General features: G+C 47.8%; 1 protein-coding gene across 1 annotated transcript; it reads right to left on the bottom strand.

Moving 5' to 3' along the window:
- Nucleotides 1–16,494: 16,494 nt before the first annotated feature.
- On the bottom strand, nt 16,495–22,986 carry LOC143379096 (tubulin alpha-1C chain-like). Its single transcript, XM_076831458.1, has 5 exons — nt 22,923–22,986; nt 21,199–21,421; nt 20,243–20,391; nt 18,328–19,008; nt 16,495–16,885 (listed from the first exon to the last, which is right to left on the bottom strand). The coding sequence occupies exons 1-5, from the start codon at nt 22,923–22,925 to the stop codon at nt 16,592–16,594; spliced, it is 1,350 nt and encodes a 449-aa protein (XP_076687573.1). The 5' UTR covers nt 22,926–22,986; the 3' UTR covers nt 16,495–16,591.
- Between the last annotated feature and the right edge of the window lie 950 nt (nt 22,987–23,936).

Below are 23,936 nucleotides of genomic sequence, written 5' to 3'. Positions count from 1 at the left end.
GCCGTGGCGACCAGAAAGCAAGACACTTCTCTGAGCGTCAGTTCTGTTCTTGTTCTTCCCTGGCTCTTTGCTGTTGGAGACTGGAGTGTTGTAGAGGTAGGGGGCCTGGCCTGGGGTCTGATTTCTGGTTCATCCTAGACTCTGATTCCTGCATAAGATCTTTCCTTTCAGATCACTTCTTCCTTCTTCGTGCCCTACTGACCCTTCTCACAAAAAGTGACAGATATTGGGGACTTTGCCTGAAAGAAAGATAAAGGAGACATTCTCTAAAAAAGAAAATGTAGCTTTCAAAGGATTTTTGGCCAGGCATGATGGCACACGCTTGTAATCCCAGTGGTTGGGGAGGCTGAGGCAGGAGGATAAAGTTCAAAGCCAGCCTCAGCAACTTAGTGAGGTCCTAAGAAACTTAGTAAGTCTCTGTGTCTAAATAAAATATAAAAGGACTGGGAATGTGGCTCAGTGATTAAGCACCCCTGGGTTCAATCCCCAGTACAAAAAAAAAAAAAAAAAGAAGAAGAAAAATTAATGGAGGATTGAACAAAGTAAGGGGGTTCTTAAAAAGAAGTTTAAATATACATAGCTTTTGAAGTCAGAGTGATAGAGTTCAGAGTTCAGCTGTTATTCACCAGATTTAGTGACTTCAGAGAACTACTTTAACTTCTGTATTCCTGGTTTTTTATCAGGTAAAATGAGGGTGATAATACAGATTAGTATGAAGATTATGAGGTGAAAGGTGCATTGAGCCCTGGAGCTCAATTTTGTTTTAAATGTAATGGTTCTTTTTAGTTATACAGTAAAAAGGCAGTTTATGTGGTTCCCATCAGAAGTGCGGTTGCTCCCCCCAACCCCACCCCCTCATTCCTCTTCTGCATTATAACCCCTGCCTCCTCCGCCATATCTCACCTGGCAGCCCCTCCTCCAAGCCACATACATCTGTGGCTGGATTTGAGTTCCATTTTCATCTCCAGATCCATTGCTCAGTGGATGTTTGTGGAATGAGTGACTACCCCTTTGTTTTTGTAGGTCACTTGAGTTCTTAAAGTTCCTAAGGATATACTATTGAACTTAATCATCAGAAGCACACTGTGAGGGAGAGTGGCTTTTTGACAGGTGAGACATGTATATGAAGGGTCAAGCATGTTGTTCAGTGGTTGGACTCTTGCTTAGCATGCACAAGGCCCTGGGTTTCATCCCCAGCATGTAAAATATATGAAAGAGAGAGGTGCCCTGGAGACTGCACGGATCCCCTGGATTGCTACCACCCTGATTCTGCCTGAGGTTCTTGAATTACTTCACCCCATCTGGTTGGGTGTCTTGGGGAGGCTCCCATTAGCAGAGGGAGGTGGCTTTTGAGAAACTTCATTGAAATTACCACCAAGCTACCTGCCGGCAACACCCAGCACTTCCCCTGAAGGTGATCCCCATCTCCACACCCCCAGCTCTGACCCACCAATGAATCCGAGACACTCAAACATCCTGACCCTCTCATCCACACTGTCCCCACACTCAAACCTTGTATGGATGTGGCTTTCCCTCATCAGGGGAAGGGCTGAGGTGGTCTCAGACTGATGTCGGGGTGTTGGTATACTCCTATCTCTGCAACCAGCAACTTGACCCTGGCCAATTTGAGCCATTGGGGCTCCTGTGGGGGGCAAGGAAAGTGAAGGCAGACTGCAAGCCCCACATCCTCCCTGCAGGGCACCCCCCCCCCTTTCTATCCTCTGGGGATCCCAGAGGCAGACCTCTTTTCTTTTTTGTGCTGGCCACATCCTTCCTTTATCAAGAGCAGGTGCTTTGAGGTTGAGTCAGGAGGATAGCAAGTTTGAGGCCAGCCTTGACATCTTAGGGAGGCCCTATCTCAAAAATAAAACAATAAAAAGGGCTGGGAGTGTAGCTCAGTGGTAGAGCACTCCTGGGTTCAATCCCCAGTACCGCAAAGAAGAAAAAAAGCAGGCCCTTCATGTTCTGCATGTTTAGAGCACAGGCACTTAGGAACTTGGTAGTAGCTCCTGCTAAGAAAGGCCATGGCCAGGTGAGACAAGTTCTGGCTGTGGAGGTGAGACTGCAGAGGCCTAGAAGGTCCGTCACTCCCAGAGATGGATAAACTCACACAGGCCAAGTGCGGTGGTGCCTGCCTGTAATCCCAGTAGCTCCTAAGGCTGAGGCAGGAGCACCTCGAGTTCAAAGCCAGCCACAGCAACTCAGTGAGGCTCTAAGCAATTCAGTGAGACCCTGTTTCTAATAAAATGCACAAAATAAAAGGGCCGGGGATGTGGCTCAGTGATTGAGCCCCTGGCTTCAATCCCCAGTACCAAAAAACAAACAAAAAAACCCCAGAAACCCATATGGCTGATGGGTTCTACAACCAAAAGCCCAGCCCTCCCCCACCCACCCATGCTGCTACCTAGGACCCAGCAGTGACACTTTTTCTTCATTCATCCAAACCTTTATTGAGTTCCTGTTGAATACTAAGCACCTGAGAGGAGGGGCTCCCTACTAATGTCACCTCCTCCATGAAGTCTCTGAGACTCTTGGGGAAGTAAGTGAGCTCTTCTCTGGTTACTGAAGCTCAATGAAAAATGCAAAAGTTGAAAGTCCCTCAAACCGAAGTTGTTATTGTTGTCGTTTTTCTTTTGGAGATTGAACTGTGGGGTCCTCCACCACTGAGCTACTTCTTTAAAATGTTGAGACAGGATCTCGCTAAATTGGTCAGGTTGTCTTTGAACTTGTGATCCTCAGACTCCTGAGTAGCTGGGATTAAAGGCATGCACCGTCACGTCCAACTAAACCTGGGTTTTAATCTCAGTTCTCTTTACTGACTGTGAGATCTTAAAAATGTTATTTAGCCTCTATGAGTCAGTTTTCCCACCTGTAAAACAGGGATTTCGCCAACCAGGCAGGATTTGCCTGCAAGTAAGGCAGACAGTAAGTAGGCAGAGGGCATTGGCTCAAGTGCCTAGCCCTCAGGGCTCACCCAGCAGGGAACCCTCTTCCACCCTGCCACACCTCTCTCTCTGAGGAGGCCCACAGGCTCAGCCCACCTCTCCTAGGGCCTCTTTAGTTCCTTGCTGATGCATCCCTTGGGTCTCCAGAGCAAATACACACTCAGTTTTGGCTTCCGGCTTCCCTCTTAGCCTTACTTGGTCTAAGAGGGAAGTTCAGACAGGCCCAGGCAGGTAGCATATCTGCACTGAAGCCAGCCCAGCCCCAGGTGGGTAGGGAGGGGCAGATTTTTTTCCCACTGAAAGTCCTCAGGGCATGATTCTCCCCATTCTGGTTGAGTTACTTTATGAGGTAGTGCTGGGAATGCAATCCAGGGTGAGCACGCTGCACTTCATCTACCCTCCCAGCTCTGGATGGGCTACCTTAGGAACTCGAGGCATTCAAGGAGCGATATTGTCACCAAGAGGGCTCAGAGATGGGACAGAGAGAAAAATCCAGGCTCCTTGTGTCTCCCCTAGTCTATATGGGCATAGGTGGAATCTCTAGGAACACCAGGGAGGATGGTGTGGTCTCTATACGTGAGCCCAGACCACTGCTGTCTGGGATTCCAAATGTTCTCCTCCATAAGGTGGAGATCCCATCTTCACAGAGCCGGTGAGGTGATCACCTGAGATTAGTCTATATGAGGGTTCAGCTCAGAATTGGAAGACAGGATACACATCACACTGGGGCCCCACATTACCTATTACAAGGTGCTTCAGCAGCTTCCCTATAGCTGTTGGGGTCAAAACATTTTTTTAGCCTGTGCTAAAATTTTTTAGCCTACGGCCTTCTCACTAACCTCATTTCCTACCATCTGAGCTACATGATTCTTGTTGCTCTTTCTGTGGGTCCAAACTCATGCCTGCCCTGGGTCTTGTGCATGTGCTGTTTCCTGGCCTGGACCTCCTAGTCCACCTCACCATTTGTCCTCAGTTTCAATGAAACTCAGAGAAGCCTTTGCTGACTGCCCACACAGGCTGGGCAGTTTAGACCTTTGTCTTCTCCTCTTAGCATTTCTAAAGAGTTGAGTGGACTGTTTTAGGTTTGCAAACCATCACTCCAGCCCCCAGTAGGTGCTTCCCTGGGACAAGGACCCTGCATGTCCATTTTGCTCATTACCATATCCCCAAGGCCTCACAGAGTACTTGGCAGGCAGTAGGCATTTTATTTGCTAAGAGAAAAAAAGCAACTAATCAGGCAGCTTTCCCCACCCAGTCTCTTCATCAGCTCTCCCTTAGCCTAAAGGCTGAAGCAGTCCCCACCCCAAACACAGCCCCACCCCAAACACTGCTCAGCTAACTGCCCCTCCATCAACTGGAAGGAAGAGCTGTGCCGTTTCGCCCTTGATCCTGTCACAACTCAAAATTTCATCCACTTGTATCCTTTTCCCAACCTCCCTTCCATGATCCCAGAGTGGTGGACGGTTTACCATGTCACCTTAGTTTCAGGTTTGGGGTATTGGGTAGGTTGATTATTCACCTGTCAACAAACCTCCTAAGACTGCTCCCATCCCCTGTTAACTAAAGAGCAGAACCCTTGGCATTCCAGCTCTAGCTGTGCGCAGCCCTGTCACATCTTGGGCAAATTTCTGTGCCAGTTTCCTCATCAGTAATGTAACAGAGGTCCACTTGATACTTTGACTATATCCCTTATGGCTTTGAAACTTATATTTATTTCTTTCCAATCTTCTTTTCCCTAACCTCCTCCCTAATCTCATTTTTCTCTGAATCACCTCTATAAAAAGCCCCCTGTTCCTGCAGATAGGAAGAATCCCAGTCTTTGGGACAGGAGTCCTCTGTGTTTCTCCCTTGCTAGCAAAGTAATAAACCTTCTTTTTCCTTTTTCTCAAGACCTTGTCTTCATTATTGGATTGGTGTCAAGGATGAGGATGGAGTTTTTTTTTCTTTTTTTTTAAAGAGAGAGTGAGAGAGGAGAGAGAGAGAATTTTAATATTTATTTTTTAGTTATCGGCGGACACAACATCTTTGTTTTGTATGTGGTGCTGAGGATCGAACCCGGGGCGCACGCATGCCAGGCGAGCGCGCTACCACTTGAGCCACATCCCCAGCCCGAGGATGGAGTTTTTGGTTACAGCAACACAGGAATCATGTTTTCACAAAATGGTTGCAATCATGGGGTTTACAAATTACCACATGTGTCAGACGCTGTGCTAAGCACCTTCTGTGCCTTCCCCTGTACAATCCAATGCAATAGAATCTATTTACTCATTTTATACTTGAGCTTTAATTGAAGCATGGAGGGCTGGTGATTGCTCATACCACTACGAAGTTGTGTATACTCAAATAATCTCCCCCCAGAGCGCCAAGCTTTCCTAGCGGCCACTGTTGCTTTTTTCTTTTTTTTCCCCCTCTGAGCTACATCTTCAGCTCCTACCTATCATGTTTGCTCCTCAAGCACCTTGAGGTTATCTAGATTCACCCAGACAGTTGGGAAGATTTGTCTCCTGCAGGTCATTCAGAGTTTGTGCAGATATGTGATAATGTTTGAGACAGGGGGGTAAAACTCAAGGGCCTCTCCTGAGGAATGAACTCTCACCTCCTTCTTGGGCTGTTAACTGTTAGTAGCCATAGGGATGATGGGACAAGAAGCACTTACAACATGTTCAAGAAAGATGAGGAGAACTTGAGTCAGTAACCTTGATTTCAAATTTCTTAACTTCAGGAAATTAGTGAACAAATTTCTCCTCATTTTTTTTAAAACTATATATACTTTGGGCTAGACTGAGGAACAATTTTTGTTATTTTTTAAAAGTATGCACCAACACAGCTTGATTGTATTGTTTCTGAAAATGTCTGGGGCCCCTGGGGCAGTGGTTCTCAACTCCAGCTGTGCATTGTAAAAAGGGGGGAAAAGAAAAAAACAAAAAACCCAGCACATCCTAATCCTAGGCCATCCTAGCTGTGTGACAGCTCTGAGACAGAGCCCAGGCACCAGTGCTTGTTAAAAGCCCCCCCCTCCCAATTTTAATGTGCAGCCATAGTCAAGAATCACCACCTGAACATGGAGATTCTTGCTGTGGTCTCAGGAGCATTGCATTAACCAGGACTGTGTTAGAAATGCACATATATTCTCAGGCCTTGCCCCAGACTATATGAGTCAGAAACTCAAGAGTGGGACTGGTAATCTGTGTTGACAAGCCCTACAGGGCATCCTCATGCAGGCTGAAGAACTCTAATGGAGGCACAAAATTTTGAAGCTGAAATCAAACAGGACATCTTATCTGTCCTTTGTACCCTGGAGAGAAGAGGGAGCATTAAAACAGCTTCCCATCAAGTTCTGAGCAGAGTCTGGCTCAGAACCTGGGTTTGCCGTTCCATCTCTAGTTCTCTTCTGCCTGTTGTCCTGACCACTCTTGGGCAGCTTTGTTATCGTAGTAGATAACAAAGATAACAATTACTCCTCCCAATTTTGTATGTGCATGTCACCCTTCCCATCAAGAGATGGACTTGATCTTCCCTCAGTTAGTTTGCTAGGGCTACAGTAACAAAGCACCACACACCAGGTGGTTTAAAACAGAAGTTTATTGTTTTGTGGTTCTGAAGGCCAGGAGTCTAGGTCAAGGTGTTGGCAGGGCAGGATTTCCTCTGAAAGCCCCTTTGCAGGCACCTGTCAGCTGGGAGCATAACTCCTACCTTCACCTGGCATTCTCCCAGGTACATGTAGATGTCCAATTTTCCCTTTTACAGTAACACCAGCCATACTGGATTAGGGGCCCACCCTGCCCAAGTAGGACTTCATCTTAACATGGGCAATGACCTTATTCCCAAGGAAGGGTCCATTCTGAGGTAATGGGGGTTAGGACTTCAATATGATTGGGAGCAGGGGGAGGGGCAGCAATTTAACCCATAACACATCTCAATGAATCTGGGCTTCAAGGCCTAGGACTTTAAGAACTCACTCTCTGGAAGCTGTCATATGAAATCCAACTACACTGCTAGAGATCAGCCCTGGAAGATGAGAAGAGAGGCCCAGCCCACCTCCAGCCATTCCAGCTGAGGCCTCAGAAGTGGATGCAGTCATCTTGGATTGCCCCAGTCAATCCCACACCAAGAGGGTGACCCACTATCACCAAACCCTATCCAAATTACAGAAACATGAGCGAATAATGGCTGTTGCAGTCACTAAGTTTGGGGGTAGTTTGTCACATAGCAAGGGATAACTGTACCAAGCCTGGCCCTTTGTAATTAAGGTTCAGTTCCTCCTGCTGGAAGCCCTTCCGTCGGGCCCAAGGCCTGCCTATCATTCAGATAAAATATTTGGGTCTCACTGTGGGCTGAGTGGCTGGGAATGAGGTCACAGTTGTGCTTGTATATAATGAATGGCACCCTCTGACCCACCTAAAGCTTGAGCGCATAGATGGGAAGCTGAGGCTCTGGCGCAAGCAGGGGAAGGGGCAGCGGGGCACTTTGTGGAGGTGGGCTTGCAGCCAGAGCTCGGACGCACAGAGTCGATTGTGTGGGCTCCAGAACACTGCAACCTCGGGTGGGGTAAGGGGAGACAGGCAAGTAGGGAGAGGCCTTAGCTAAGGGGAAAATTGGAATAATTAACCGTTGGAGAATGAGTGTCTTCAAAAGAGCTTAATTTTGGGGGAAATGAAGAGCTTCGGGGAAGCAGAAAGAAGTGATTACTTAGAATAGGAACAGAGGATTATTATATGAGGATGGAAGCGAAAGTGCTTAAACAGAGGGCCGCTCCCCTTTCCTCCTCTGGGGTGGGTTACGATTGCAATCAGACTGATCATGGCTAACACTAATCAGTACTTTCTGTGTCCCGGGTGGTATTGTAAGCATCATACAGTAGTTCCTCACAACTCTAAGGCATGTACTGTCATTCTAAGAGCCTAATGTTATCATAGATCAGGAAACCAAAGCCCAAGTAACCTGGTCAAGGCCATGCAGTTATTAAGTGGCAAATCCGGGGTTCAAATCTAGGTATTCTGGCTTCTGAATCTGTGCTTTTAATCACTAGCTATGCTACTCTGTGCGATTAAAGGGCAGCAAAATGGATCTCTCACACCTCTGCGGAGCCTTCAGCACAGCCATTAGACATGGCTTGTGCTTGGGACTAGTAAAGTCTACTCCAAGGGACCCAGGCAGCAGGGATGGGAACTATCCCTGGGGGAAAACTCTAGATGACCAAATGCGCCTCCCAGGCAGATGCCTGCTGCCTCCCCTTCAGATGCTGCTGGGTGAAGTGCTTTATGGGATTTGCCCACTGCCTTCTGACAGCCTGGAAGCAGCCCCTCCCAGAGGGAGCAGCCACAACCCCTCTAAGAAGCCTGCCCAGACTTGATGGGGGGAAAAATGACTTTAGATGATCAGCAAGAAGGGGTAGGTGTGGGGGGAATGCCTGCAGCTGACACCCCCACCCTTCAGTCCTTCCTTTTTTTTTTTTTTTAAACAAATCATAAGCACATACTTTTTAAAATTTATTTTTATGGTGCTGGGGATTGAACCCAGAACCTTGTGCATGTGATCTAAGCATCCCCAGCCCCCAGTCCTTCACTTTCTTCCTAGCTCCCTAGGTGCTGTATTCTAGAGCACAGGCATGTGGGGGTATTTTCAATTGGAGATTGAGTCCAGGTTTCCACCTCTCCTCAGCAAGAGGGGTAGGTCATCTCTTCTCCCCTGCTGCACCATTTTTCTTCCCCAGGAGTGAGGAAGCCATGTCCTTTAGAGCAGCTGTTCAAGTCCGTGGCTGAGCCAGCATCAACAGCCCTCCTCAGGGCAGTCAGTGCGCCAGAAAGCGGCACAGAAACCATGTCCACTTGAGGCAGAGGCCCAGAACTCTCACCAGTTTGGTTTCTAACTTTATTCCCTCCCTTCCTGGACAACAGGAATGAGCCAGTCTTCTGAGTAAGAGGCCAGGCACACAGGGCATCTTTTACTTATTACTATCCCTTTGGCTTCAATTACCAGACATTTGGGTTTTGGGTGGTCACCATCTGAGACTATAAATTGGCATGCCAGCTTCTATCTTCCTGGTTCAGTACCTCAGCATCTCTGGTGGGCCACCACCATAGGCTGTGTGAGCAAAACACACACGCTGTCCTCAAAGGCTCATGTGCTAGGAAGCCCTTTCTTCCCACTGTTAGCCTGAGACTGCTGGGGTCAGGAGATGTCTGCCCCATGGTCCCCACGACACTTCTACCTGTTTCCCATCGCTGTTTTTTACCTTAAGTCCCAGCATCGGGGAGCTAGTCATAGTTCTGAGATAGCATCCTGTTCGTTCTCCGCCCTCTGCCCTGTTTCTTCCTGGTCTGCGTGGCCAACTCTTCAGTCTTCGGGATCCCAGGTCCTTAACACCATCAGCTTCTGGGCTTCACCCACACTGAAATTCATCATTGTCATTTTTCCCCCCCTTTTTGGGTATTAGGGATTGAACCCAGGGGCACTTAACCACTGAGCCACATCCCCAGCTTTTTTTTTTTTTTGTATTTTATTTAGAGACTGGGTCTCACTGAGTTGTTCAGGGCCTCCCTAAGTTGCTGAGGCTGGCTTTGTTTACTCACGATCCTCCTGCTTGAGCTTCCCAAGCCACTGGGATTATAGGTGTGTGCCCCCAGCTCCTCATCGTTGCTATATTATACTGTGATTTGTTCACCCAGCTTCTGCTTCCTAACTGACTCCTTCATACGCTGAGACTCAGACTGCAAGTTGATTTCATGCCCCGTGTGCTGGGGCCTCCTTGGAAGGGGCCATGCAGGGGACTCAAGGGCTCAGAAGGGAATGGGGGAGGGCATGCTGCCTGACAGAACTGCCACTAAGGCCTGGAGGGTTCTCAGATGCTTCTTTCCTCTGGAGAAAAACTGAAAGTTGTGAATAGTGTCTCCTTTCTAAAATAAATGATGAATTCTGATGCACAAAAAGGAAACCTGGGGGCTGGGGATGTGGCTCAAGTGGTAGCGCGCTTGCCTGGAATGCGTGCCGCCCGGGTTCGATCCTCAGCACCACATACAAACAAAGATGTTGTGTCCGCCAAGAACTAAAAAATAAATATTAAGAAAAATTCTCTCTCTCTCTCTTTAAAAAGAAAAAAAAAAAAAGGAAACCTGATTCTCTACACCCTGAGACAGCCGCACTTTTAGAGGCCTTCTCTGCTCTTCTGTACTCTCCACAGGTGAATTTTTTTTTTTTTTTTTTTGTACAGAGGATTGGACTCAGGGGCACTTAGCCACTGAGACACATCTTCAGCCCTATTTTATATTTTATTTAGAGATTTATGACTGTAGATGGTCTTATTGAGTTGCTTAGTGCCTCCTGCTGCTGAGGCTAGCTTTGAACTCTCAATCCTCCTGCCTCCACCTCCTGAGCTGCTGGGATTACAGGTGTGTGCTACCACACCCAGCTCCACAGGTGACCTCTTGACTCTCAGATCTAGCTACCCCAAACCACACCAGTGATGCAAGTCCTGACCTTTTTTTTTTAAATTGTAGATGGACATAATATCTTTATTTTTATGCAGTGCTGAGGATCGAACCCAGTTCCTCACACATGCAAGGCAAGTGCTCTACCACTGAGCTCCAACCCCAGCCCTGCAAGTCCTGACTTTCTAGGTTCCAAAGTAGCAACTTTGTGTACTCAGTGTGCTACGGTCAGTCCCCAGTCACCTCAATCCCAATATATCTGTTATGGGCTGAGTGGCGAATAGTTTCTTTCTCTCCCTCAAATACATATGTTGAATCCCTAATCCCTAGTACACCTCATATGACTGCATTTGGAAACAGTGCCTTTAAAGTGCTAAGTAAGCTAAAATGAGGTCATATGGATGGGTAGGTAGGTCCATGACTGGTGTCCTTTTAAGAGAAAACTAGAACATAGACAAGCCCAGAGTCTGACACAGGGAGAAGGCAGCCATGTAAGAGCCAAGCCATGCAGCGACCTCAGAAGAAACCAATCCTGCCAGCACCTTCAGTTGGACCTGGAGCTTCCAGAATAGTAGGAAAAACATTTTGGTTGTTTAAACTGCCTAGTTTGGGGCTGGGGATGTGACTCAAGTGGTAGCGCGCTCGCCTGGCATGCGTGCGACCCGGGTTTGATCCTCAGCACCACGTACAAACAAAGATGTTGTGTCCGCCAAGTACTAAAAATAAATATTAAAAAATAAACTGCTTAGTTTGTAGTAACCTGTGAGGCAGCCTTTGCAGACTCATACAGTGTCCAAAACTGTACATTCATCTCCCAACCAAATGGGAGCCACAGGAGAACATCTAATGTTAGCCAAGGCAGAGTTCCACAGCCCTTCTCTCCAGGTGCCTTGTCAACTGAGAAGTGCTGCAATTCCAACTCTCTTATCTTCCTTCCCTCCTGGTCTTGCTGCATTGTTCCAAGCCTTACTTTTCACCTTGATTAGTAATAGCTTTAGGACTCCACCGCACTGTGCCTGGCAATCTACCCTTCTTGCAATTGTGAAGCAATCCTTTAAAGCAAGGTTTCTCCATCTCAGTACTATTGACATTTTGGAGTGGGATGATCTTGTTTAGGGGACCATCCTGTGCTTTGTAGGACGTTGAAAAGCATCCCTGGTCTCCACATACCTGAACAGGCTCACCCCAGTTTGAACAACTAAAAATGTCTCTAAGGATTGCCAAATGTCCCCTGGAGGTCAAAGCCACCCCAGATCGAGAACCACTGCTTTAGAATAGGTGATCCTTCAATGTAGGCACTTGAAGGCCACTGAAGATTTTATATTCTTCTGATCCCCAATGGCCCTCTAGAATCATCTATGGCATACAGTAATTTCTCAATAAATATTTGAAAAACAAACACAAAACTGGTTAGCTTTTTTTCCCCCACTGGTATTGGGGATTGAACCCAGGGGTGTTCTACCACTGCTCACCACTCTACGTCCCTTTTGTTTTCTGATACAGGGTCTTGCTAAGTTGCCCAGGCTGGCTCCGAACTTGTGATCCTCCTGCCTTAGCCGGCTAAGTCACTGGGATTACAGGTGTGCACCACCACGCCTGGCTGTTGGTCAGCTGTCACTGTGTTAAAATACCTGAGATAAGCAGGGCGTGGTGCTGCACATGCCTATAATCCCAGTGGCTTGGGAGGCTGAGGCAGGAGGATTGCGAGTTCAAAGTCAGCCTCAGCAATGGCAGGACTCATTGAGACCTTGTGTCTAAATCAAAAAAAAAAAAAAAAAAAAAAAGGTGTGGAGGTGGGAGGGCTAGGGATGTGGCTCAGTGGTTGAGTGTCCCCGAGTTCTATCCCCAGTAGCCCCTTCCAACAAAAACAAAAACAAACCTGAGATTAAACAACTTGAAAAGGAGGAAAGTTATTGTGGCTCAGTTTCAGAGGTTTTAGCCCAAGGTCACCTGGCCCTGTTGCTATGGGCTCATAGCAAATCAGAACATCGTGGTGGAGAGTGCATGTAGAACAAATGGTTCATCTCATGGCAGCCAGTAAGCAGAGAGCTTGCTTTCCAAACAAAGCTCCCCAAACCCATTAAACTTTGAATCCATAAATATATTTATCTATTTATGAAGTTAGAGCCCTCATGATTCTATGGCCTCCCAAAAGCCTCCACCTCTGAACACTGCTACACTGGGAACCAAGCCTTCAACACATCAGCTCTATGGACATTTTAGATCCAAACCATGGCTGGGAGTGGTGGCTCACACCTACAATCCCAGCTATGAAAGAGGCTGAGGTAGGGGAATTGCAAATTAAGCAATCCTGGGCAAAATAAAAAGGGTTGAGGATGGAAGAGTGTTCCTGGGCTTAATCTCCAATACTTAAAAAAAAAAAAAAAAATCCAAACCATAATAAAAACCAAGGTCATTCAGTACCTTTTTTTTCTAGTTTCTCCGCCTTCCATCCCAAATTTTAAACTATTCAATGTCCCTTGAATAGAATGTGTTCTATGTTTTTCATACCTTTTCCTGCCTTGAATACCCTTCCCTGTATCCCAGTCCATCTCTACTACCTGATTCAAAAGCCAATCCTTCTGGAAGCCTCCCCTTGGCGGTGCTGGGGCTTCCTAGGCACACTGTACATGGATCTCATCCCAATTCTGAGCTTTAAGGAAGAAGGAAGAGGAGAGAGCAGATAGATACCTATTATGGCAGAAGGACTGGCACACAAGACTAAATGCCTGCAGGAAGCAAGATGATTACGCCACAGGATCCAGAAGACGAGGAACTTGATGAAAAACCCTGGCAAGTGCTGAAGGAGGCAGGGCTGAGCTGAGAACTGGAAGACTGGCAGAAGCCTTCCCAAAGGAACCACAAGATCCCTTCTCTCACCGCTATAGCTGTAGTTTGGACCTTGAATGTCCCCCAAAGGCACACGTGTTAAAGGCCTGGTCCCCACAGTGGCACTACTGGCAGATGGTTAAACTCTTGAGAGTTGGGACTTAGTGAGAAGTCCTTTGGTCATTGGGAATATGTCCCTGAAGAGGATTATGGGACTCTGGTTCCTTCCTCTCTTGCTTCCTGGCTAAGAGGCCAGTGGTTTTGCTCTGCCACACACTTCTGCCATGACAGGCTGCTTTGCCATAGGCTAACAAATCCATGATCTGGAACCTCTGAAACGAGCCAAAATAAGCCTTTTTTTTTTTTTTTTTAATCAATTATCTCAGGTATTTTGTTTTAGTGACAGAAAGCCAACATACTTTATCCAGGCAGACAGCTGTCAAATACATTAAAAAAAAAAAAGTTTATACATCTCTGGAGCAGTCAAATCTAAGATTCTATACCTCAGATACAGCCCAGAGTATCTGTTGGTGAAGAAACTGTGAGAAAACCAGGTAAAGGCCAGGAGTGGTGACGCACGTCTATAATTCCAGTAGTGGCTTGGGAGGCTGAGGCAGAAGGATGGGGAGCTCAAAGCCAGCCTCAGCAAAAAAAAAAAAAAAAAAAAAAAAAAAAAAAAAAAAAAAAAAAAAAAAAAAGCAAGGTGCTAAGCCACTCAGTGAGACCCTGTCTCTGAATAGAAAAAGAAACACTCTCCCTTCCCATCTATATATTTCTGGATGGCAGAAAGTTTTTCGTGTTGATTTTCATCTGGGACAGGCACTCTGCAGAGGATGTTGGTCCTCCTTCTCATTTAGCCAACCCCCCTAGTCTTTGGTGCTCGATCACAGCCACCCTGCCTTCCAAGGACTCCATGGAGCCAACCCTGCATGGGCTCCTCAGTCCTAGGGCAGTTTCAAGTGGAAGGTGATGGTGCCTGCAGGAGGTCATCTAGGTTTAGACCCGGCTATGGTCAGGGCCAGAGTCCACTTGCTACTGGCTCCAGTAAGAACTCCTACAGACAATGCTTACTTCACATTTATCCTTCATGGAGAATACTTGATAAGACGCAAACTACAATTATCCACCATTTTTATCACAACATCCAAAGCAAGAATTCATGTTCTCCATCTTCACCCCATCAGGGCTCCTCAACATTCCACTCTACCTGGGTGCTATGAGGAGGATGGCACCTGCTAGTTTATCCAAATAAATCACCTATCGTTTCTCTCGGTTGTAACTGATTGACTCTACAGAGTTGAATAAGACTGCTAAAGTTAGGTGTCTAGTTCTTGATGGATGGTGTCCTTCCCCTTGCCTCAGGCACCTGGAAGGCAAGCGTAGTCTCTCTCATAGTTTGTACTAACTGAGTTAGAACTGCAAGTATGTATGAAGTCAGGAGCCAGTGAGGGAAAAGCAGGGAAAGAAGAAAAAAAATCAGCTTCTTGGTTGCTGGGTAATGCTACTGGCAGAGCAGGTAAACAAATCCATATCCTTTTATAGGCACTTTATTTTTTTGATACTGGAGATTGAACCCAGAGACGCTTACCCACCCAGCCACATCCCCAATCCTTTTTAAATATTTAGAGACAGAGTTGCACTGAGTTACTTAGGGCCTTGCTAAGTTGCTGAGGCTGGTTTTGAACTTGTGATATTACTCAAGTATCTCAGTCTTCAGAGTTGCTGGGATTACAGCATGCCACAGTGCCCGGCTAATAGGCACCTTAATACGGAGGTCTGCCTCATCTCTCTTTCCTTACACTCAATTCCTCCTCTAACTACAGCCCTTTGAGTGCAAGGGGAATCAGGAGGTTGTCCACCACAAATGGTTTTGGAAAAGATTCTAAAATAGAAAGTCAACAGCTGTAGCAGGGAGATCTGACTTAAATTGGAAAAGGGGAGGACACAAGCCAGGAAAGCACAAAATGATGCCAGAGCTGAGTTTTCAGGAAATCAAGACAAAGGAATAAAGTAGGCTGAGTCTTGTCTTCTGGGATCATGAGGACTGAGGGAAAAGGGGGGGGGAAAACCAAGCAGAAAACTGTCAGATCTCTATACTCAGAGCTACAATCACAGAGAAAGATGGAAAAACGGAGACATAGAACACCCGAAAACAACAATCTCCCAGGCCCACAGCCGTGATTCAACAATGCCGCTCCTCGGAAGGGGTCAAAATCTGCAGGCCTGGGGTCTATCAACCTCTCAGCAAAGCCCTGCAGGCACCAACCAGGCAAGGCTCACAGATGCTTGCTATGGATCTCTCCATTAACACTAATCTCCTGACCCAAAGTGAGGTCACAGGAGACATTTCCAGGCAGCTCCAAGGCTCAGTGGTGCTTTAAAAAAGCAGACACACATCCTGAGTCACATGCTAGAATTGAGTGTCTGACACTCAGCAGGTATATTCAAGCCAAGGGATATGGGGGAGGGGTCTGTTCAGTGTGGTCTTGCCAAGAACAGAGCTGGGGACCCTGGAGATTCACTACCTTTTCAGAGCACACAAGTCTACCACCTCGGCCTGGTTGAAGAGGACGTGTCAAGCGCATTATTAAAGCGATGCTTCTTTGAGCCTGGGCCGTGCCATCTGTTTAGCCTTTAGCTACTGCCAGATCTTTTTACTGACTAATACACTGATCCCTAAGACCATATGTGACCAGATATGGCTAACCCCTAGAACAGTTCCTAACTTCCTTATTAGGGACTCCTTTGAGAATAAAGATACAGATTTTCTTATCTAAAAGGCTCATAAGTACCTCTAAAAATTTTACATGTTCATAGCTCCAGGCTAACAACCTTTTTTTTTTTAATCTAATTTCTTGGACCCTGTGTCTTTGTAAGGCATCAAGGTAGAGCCCTAAATTTTAAGATGGCTGCTGCAGACTGGCCTGAGTGCAACCTCTACTGCCCTCTGTTGGCCATGAGGAGGACATGCTAAAAAGGCTTGATTCCTTCCAAACATTGAAATGGAGCAACTTCTGCCCCACAATGTTGGGGGCAGCTTGGGAGGCCGAGGCAGGAGGATGGTGAGTTCAAAGCCAGTTTAGCAACTTAGTGAGGGACCCACATGAAGGTGAAGCAGGCCAGCCCAGGGCTGAACCAGTGCTAAGAGAACGATGCAGTGCCAACCCTCCTGCACACATCCCTAGCTGGAGTCCCTGGAGGTCATCACCAGCCTTCCCCTTCAGCAAGGATGATAAATGATAATGGGAAGGCCCTCTGCCTGTACAGAATTCCACATCAGAAACCCACACCACTGGAGACATCAATTATATTTGCAGGGTGTTGGAGAGACACTGGAATGAGAGAAAAAACCGGGAGCGAGATACCAGGTGTGGCAGGTGCCAGGCAGCCCTAGAACTCCTCGCTCTCATCCTCGCCATCCATAGACTCTGAGCCCACTTCTTCATAATCCTTCTCCAGGGCAGCCAGGTCCTCTCTGGCCTCAGAGAACTCTCCTTCCTCCATGCCCTCACCCACATACCAGTGCACAAATGCACGCTTGGCATACATCAGGTCAAACTTGTGGTTGAGGCGGGCCCAGGCCTCAGCAATGGCTGTGGTGTTGCTCAGCATGCACACTGCCCGCTGCAGCTTAGCGAGGTCACCCCCAGGTACCACTGTGGGGGGCTGGTAGTTGATGCCAACCTAAGAAGAAACAGAAAGTAGTCTAACTACCTGTTTTTGCGCCCTGGGAGGGGTCTGTGAAAGGACCCCCTTAACTGATTAGGTATTCTTATTTGGGGGAAGTACTATTAATCTCATGAGGCATAAAAATGGGTTTGTTATACTGCTACTGAAGTGGGGTTAAGTGGGTCAGCAAAGCAAAAATAAAGAAAATATATTTAGATGTTAAAACCGTGTAGCAGGCATGTGGTTGTTAATTTTACTAGTGTCTTTTCCTATAGTGTAGAAATTCAATAGTTAAAGATCTAGGTTAGATTTAGATCTCTTGTTGGATCTAAATCTAACCTAACACTGATCAGCTGGGTGCATGGTGCATGCCTGTAACCCCAGTGACTGGAGAAGCTGAGGCAGGAGGATTGCATTCAAAGCCGGCCCAGGAAACTTAATGACACCCTGTCTTGAAATAATACAAAAGGCTGGGAATGCAGCTCAGTGGTAGAGCACCCCTGAATTCAAGCCCTAATACTGCCAAAACAAAACAAAAACACCCAACAGGAATTTGAAAATATATTTCATATTCAGTGCTCACCCACCCTGCAAAATGGTCGACTTCCCATTATTGTCTCTAGTGACAGCAAGCCTACCACTTCCTGAAAACAGTCTATTTCTTCCTTTGAGTATATGTTCTTGGAAGAAAGAAATAGTCTCCCTCGCTCCCTCATTTTGCATACTACCCCTCATTTTGCATACTGAGCTACAGCACTCTAATAATAATAATAGCAAGTAGCTATTATTACCTTTATGATCAGCAGTCTTCATGTCCCTGACTGTTTTGGTCACAAGTGTCGTAGGGTAAGAAGGCTGTATGTTTTCTAGTCATAGCTGCCACCTTTAATTTTTCCTGAGTCTTACCCTAGAGCAAAGTCCATAAAACTTAAACTAGGTCATATGCCCAGTACCTTGGGAATGTGAACTGACAATAGGGTGGGGCCTAAATGAGTAGCTTTTCACTGCAAAAGGAAGTGACTACATTCATAGGCCCAGAACTCCAGAAGCTTTCTGACCCATGGTTCTCCCCAAATCTGGTGGTGGGCTTTTCTGTGCTTCCAAAAGCTATCCCTTCTGAATAGGCTGTGTCCTGTGGCTATGTCCCTGGTACATGTGAACAAGGAGGCCGGTCTCCTTAACTTGACTGGCACGTCTAGGGAATGCCTGTTTGCTAGCCTAAGTGACACAAAATAGATACTTTTCCTTTCATGAAGTCAGTCTTCTAAGTAGAACCCACCCCGGCTTCTGGGCCAAAAACTTCTAGACCAGTTGAGAGCTATCAGTTACAGGGAGTCATAGAACTGCTGTTTGCCTTATTCTCCCCACCCCCAGTGCATTGTCCTTTATGCCTATAATTCTACAGGAATCTTTTTCTGTAGGTCCCAGGTGAATGGGACCTCCCCCACCCAACTTGCCTTGAAACCGGTAGGACACCAGTCTACAAACTGGATGGTGCGCTTGGTCTTGATGGAGGCAATGGCTGCGCTCACGTCCTTGGGCACCACTTCTCCACGATAGAGCACACAGCAGGCCATGTACTTGCCATGGCGGGGGTCACACTTGACCATCTGATTGGAGGGTTCAAAACAGGCATTGGTGATCTCTGACACGGAGAGCTGCTCATGATAGGCCTTCTCAGCTGACACAATGGGCGAGTAGGTCACCAGGGGAAAGTGGATGCGGGGGTAGGGCACCAGATTGGTCTGGAATTCCGTGAGGTCCACGTTGAGGGCACCATCAAAACGCAGGGAGGCAGTGATGGAGGACACAATCTGGCCAATGAGCCGGTTGAGGTTGGTGTAGGTTGGGCACTCGATGTCCAGGTTGCGGCGGCAGATATCATAGATGGCCTCATTGTCTACCATGAAGGCACAATCTGAGTGCTCCAGGGTGGTGTGGGTGGTTAAGATGGAATTATAGGGCTCTACAACTGCCGTGGACACTTGGGGGGCTGGGTAGATAGCAAATTCCAACTTGGACTTCTTGCCATAGTCAACAGAAAGCCGCTCCATCAGCAAAGAGGTAAAGCCTGAGCCAGTGCCACCTCCAAAGCTATGGAAGACCAGGAAGCCCTGGAGTCCAGTGCACTGGTCTGTCTGGAATAGGAAGTAACACCGTTAAGGATGCAGATGGCTTGTTGCATGCCGCCATCCCTCCCCTCAGGAAGCTCTTTCCTGTCTGCAAAGCAACTGTTACCCAACTACAACGGCACTCACTTTTATATTCTAAAAATTTGAAATGATTTATACTTGAATACATTTTATACATAAAATGATCTGACAAGTCCACGAACCTATATAACCAATCCAATTAAGATACAGAAATTACTATTATCTCCCAAAGGTTCCCTTCTGCATCACCTCCAGGACAGTGAGAAAAGAATATCTACAAGAGGCTTGGAGTTCTCCAGAGACCCCTGAGCTAGGAAGACAGTGCTGTGTGTGCGGTGCAGGGGTGAGGGGCATAGGGGAAATGAGGGTTGGGTGGGGCGCAGGATTTGTGGTCAGAGAGCTGGACCAGCTTCACTGTTGTTTTGCCACATAGTTGCAGAAGACTGGGAATGGTGGAGGGATCCTACTGAATATGCAGATTCAAGCCCCACTTTGGATAAGAACTCAGGAACTTGTAGGTTAACAAGTCCCTTGGTGATTCTGATGTAGCTATTCCTTGGACCTGAAAAGTTATCAATCTACAACAGATATATGGCAATGACATTATAATAAAGGCCTAATCCTAGGGAATGCTTTAATTTTCATTCTTGAGGAGGGGGGCACAGAATCCCATTCCTCGAGTCATTCCGAGTCCTCAGCCTCTACTGAGTAACAGAAAGTTATGTCTAGACAAACCCTGTAGAGAAATAGCTAAAATACTGGCTCCCAGCTGGCCTCACTCCTTTGGACAGGGGATGGGCAAACTGGAGAAATGGTGAAGAGTTAAGCAGAAACCTCTACCAGCTAGCAAGAGCTGCACAGGAGTCTAATAACAACACACTAAGCTACCAAGGAGGATGTGGAGACAGATCAAAGTTCAAAGAAGGCTTGGACCAGAGAGTCAGATCTGGTAAGCAAGAACCAGCAGGACAGAAGCCTGAGTCCACAAACTCAGGACAGAGCAAGTTCTTCCGCCCTCCACCCTAAATCCACACCCAGCACAGGACACACAGCTCCCCCTAGGGGAAGTTGGGTAGACATGTGAGAGGAATGATATTAGGTATCAGCCATAGCTGGTGGTTCCACTTCTGGCAGTACATGTTTAGCTCCCCCAGCCAGGAAGGGAGCTTAAGGATGCCATGACCTCCTGCAGGTGCCAGGGGCACCTGGTCATGCTCACCAGTTTTCGGATTCTCTCCAGTACCAGATCGATGATCTCCTTCCCCACAGTGTAGTGGCCTCGGGCATAGTTGTTTGCAGCGTCTTCCTTGCCAGATATCAGCTGCTCAGGGTGAAAGAGCTGCCTATAAATGCCAGTTCTTACCCCATCTTGAGGGGAAGAGAGAGGGCAAAGGTTAAGAGAGGCTGTTCTCATTCCCTAAGATTAGGACAAAAAGGACCTAGAGCCTTTGCTGCTAAGCTTCCCAGGTGTAACTGCACAAGAGTGATGGACACATGAGGTTCCAGAAGCCACTTCCTAGGCCTGAGGGGGAAGTCAGGGGACACCTTTAACAGTTCCTTCTGATCATAGCCACTTCTTTTCTTGGTGAGGAATCAGTGTTCAGAGGAACTTTTATGTGGGGTAAAAATATAGATTAGAGCAGAAAAAACATTCCACAGTTTCACATCTAAAATAGTATCTTTAGAAAGATGGGGGAGAGGTAGAATTCTCACAAACAGGAAACTAAGGAGCTCCAGATGCAGAAGGGAGGAAGCAGTAAAGCCCAAGGGAGCTAGCAACAGCCAAGTTCAGGGGCCCACATCCTAGTAGGGACCTATTTCAGGCAAGGCTAAGCAGGGAGCTATTAGGAATGTCCTCAGCTCCTGGGTTCTTAGGCAATACTATCATAAGCCTGAGGGTAGGGAAAAGGAAGTTTAACAGGTCTGTTGTTATCCATTCCTTTCTGCAGGATTCATTCTGTGTCGGACCTGTGACTCAGATATCTGGCAGTTTCTGGACAGAGCTGTGCAAATGATCTCCCTCTCAGCACAGGGAGCTCTGAGTCCCCTTCTGAAGACAGCATCTAGCAACATTCCAGACTCCAGTGTTGTTCTTGCCTGCATTCCAAGTGCTTTCCCCCTAAGCAGAGCATTCCACTCACTCTGGGCTGGCAAGAATACAGGTTTCCCACATACCTATGACAGCAGGCTCCAGGTCCACAAAGACAGTCCTGGGCACATGTTTGCCAGCCTCTGTCTCATTGAAGAAGGTGTTGAAGGAGTCATCACCACTCCCCAGGGTCTTGTTGCTGGGCACAGTGCCATCAGGCTGGATGTTATGCTCCAGGCAGTAGAGCTCCCAGCAGGCATTGCCCATCTGCACCCCAGCCTGGCCCACATGAATGGAGATGCACTCACGCTGTTGGGGAATAGAGTGACATTCTGTGAGCAGTGTGGGGAGTGAGATGGCACTGGAAAAAAGCCTTCCCTGGGAGCACCCCTTATCTCTCCACCCCCCTGAAGGCTGCAGCTGTGTGTTACCTAATATATAACCCAAAGGACAGGGTTGTCTTCCCAAGCTTTCAGAAGTGATTATGTTTAGGTCTTTGGGGGTTAGTAACTGGAGAAAGTAAAAACTTAGCAGCCATATCTCACTGCAAAGTGCCCTTTCTGCTGGCTGGGGTGTCTTGGGAAAAGCTAAAAGTCCTGAATTTCAAGATGGGCCCATCTGGAGATACTAGGTGGCTCTCTATCTTCTCCATATGCTGAAGGGGCAGAAGATGAAATTCAGAACTGTGAATTAACCAAAGCGATTACAGTCAGGCTTTTGAAAGTTCACCCACAATTTTCCCTTTTTCAGGGGATATTACCTGTCTAAACACTGTCACTATCCATTTAGTACAGATAGATTAATCCAAGGAAGTACCACTGAGAGTCCCAGTGATGGGACCTGCCCCACCTTTCAAGTGTCTTCTCTGATGTTAAATCTTCCCTTCTGGCCTTCACCCCCAACCTAGAGTCCGGACAGTTTGAAAGGGACGAGTGCCTCCCAGATTAGGGGGGACCTTCTAGGAGCACGGTAGCAACAGTTTAGCAGTCTCAGGAACTATCTTCAAAGGTAGCCTCAGAGCCTTCAAGGGGCTCCAGGCATATATGAGGATCAAGAGATTCCTATGGAGGACTTGGACACATCAAGTTCTCAGTTTTAACTGAGGGAATCTCATGCCCTTGAACACCAAAATAGAGAAGTTGGAGCAAAGAACTTTTTATTCCCCAAGGTACCAGGGGCCTACAGAAACCCCTGGTCAGGTAATGGGGCCAAAAGGCGTGAACTTCTGGCCGCCTGAGACAAAGGCATTCAGGAAACGGGTTCTCAACTTGAGAAACCTGTTGGAATTCCCTAATCATTCCTGGTCCATCCTTCTGCGCGGGAGAATGCTCTCTACGGGAGGCGGGGATTGCAGCTAGAGGCGGGCACCTCTTTGTCCCGGACTGCAGCGGGAGAAATTTGGGGCGGGTCCTAGGTCCGCTCCAGACAACAGGGCGCGTTTCACCGCGGAGCCAACTCTTAAGTCACTTAAGAGCTGGAGCCGCCATTCAACATTCTCGCCCTGCCTGCCCCACGCCGGGCGCTTTACCTTTGGCTAGTCGGTAGTGCTCTCGGAACGTTCAGAACTTTCCTCGGTCGCATCCGCCTCCCGTCAGGAAGGGTCCCAGAAAAGCAGTGCTGGGATTCCCCGGGCGTCCCTAGGCTCACCTCACCACCCAACACCCCTCGCATCCTGGCGCAGCCCACCCACACTCTCCACTGCCTGGGCGTTCCTCCTTCCCGCGAAGCCCGCTTTTGCCACGGACCCCAGCTTCCCCCGCAAGCAGCACCCTCACCGTGGACTCCTCGAGCGCCCCCAGCTCCCCCTCACCATGGCTGCTCCGACAGGTAAAGCTTGTGGAGAGTGGCTGACTGCAGACGCGTTACGAGTCTCCAGCTCCACCACGAATCCCGGAGTCCCGCCAGCAGCCCGGGTTTATATAGCCCCACCCAGCCGCCGGCCAGGCCCCACCCAGAGGGGCTCCCATTGGGCTGCGGCCGACAAGGACCTCCCCGCTGCGCGTCTCTCACTGGGCCAGTTCTCAACCGAGGCCCGCCCCTCTGCCCGCCATTGGCCGGCCTCTCACGGACTATCCCCGCCGCAGCTGGCCATTGGGCAGTTTGTAAAGCCACAGGGAGGGAAAATCTCGGAGATGGAGAGATTCCTATGGAATCTGGCCAGCTCGACCGGCCAGCTCGACCCTCTTCTCTGTTGGAGTGTATACTTGGTGAGAGAAGTTCAATTTGGGGGGACATACCTTCGTTCTGCTTTTGCCTCAAGACTTCACTCCAGTAACACCGCAGACCTGACTCGAAAAGCATCCTCCGGAGGATGGTGCAGTCTTGAGCTCGAAAACCGCTAGAGGAGGAAAGAGGCTATGATGGAAACCAGGGCCTGGCGAGCTCTGGGCGGGGGCAGCGGACAGACAGGTGTAGGAAAGAACATTGCAGGTGCCTCTAGCAGAATTTTTACTTCCCGTTTAATTGGGGAAATTGCTCTGGTTCAGGTTATCCAAATTCCTAAAAGAGCAAGAGGTCCAGGCTGGCCAAAGCAGCCTGAAGGGGACTTGGGGAAGGAAGATGGAAAAGCAAGGTGAGGCCTTGAGTGCAAGGCTGAAGAGTTCGCACCATAATCCCACTGGCTATAGGACACCTTTGAGGGTTTCTGAGCAGAGGGGTGATCCGATTAGACGTTATTTAAACATTAGTTTTTTTCCAATGTTAGTTTTATATTCTTCCATGTTAAAAGGCACATGCACATGTTCCCATCCTCCAGGTTGTTTGTTGGCTGAGAAGAGGTTTTACCTCAGTGTATATCTAATGTCTAAGCATAACAAATTAGTCT

The sequence above is a fragment of the Callospermophilus lateralis genome, chromosome 13 (genome assembly GCF_048772815.1).
Source record: "Callospermophilus lateralis isolate mCalLat2 chromosome 13, mCalLat2.hap1, whole genome shotgun sequence".
Classification (NCBI taxonomy): Eukaryota; Metazoa; Chordata; class Mammalia; order Rodentia; family Sciuridae; genus Callospermophilus; species Callospermophilus lateralis.
This window is presented reverse-complemented; position numbering and strand designations above follow the sequence as displayed.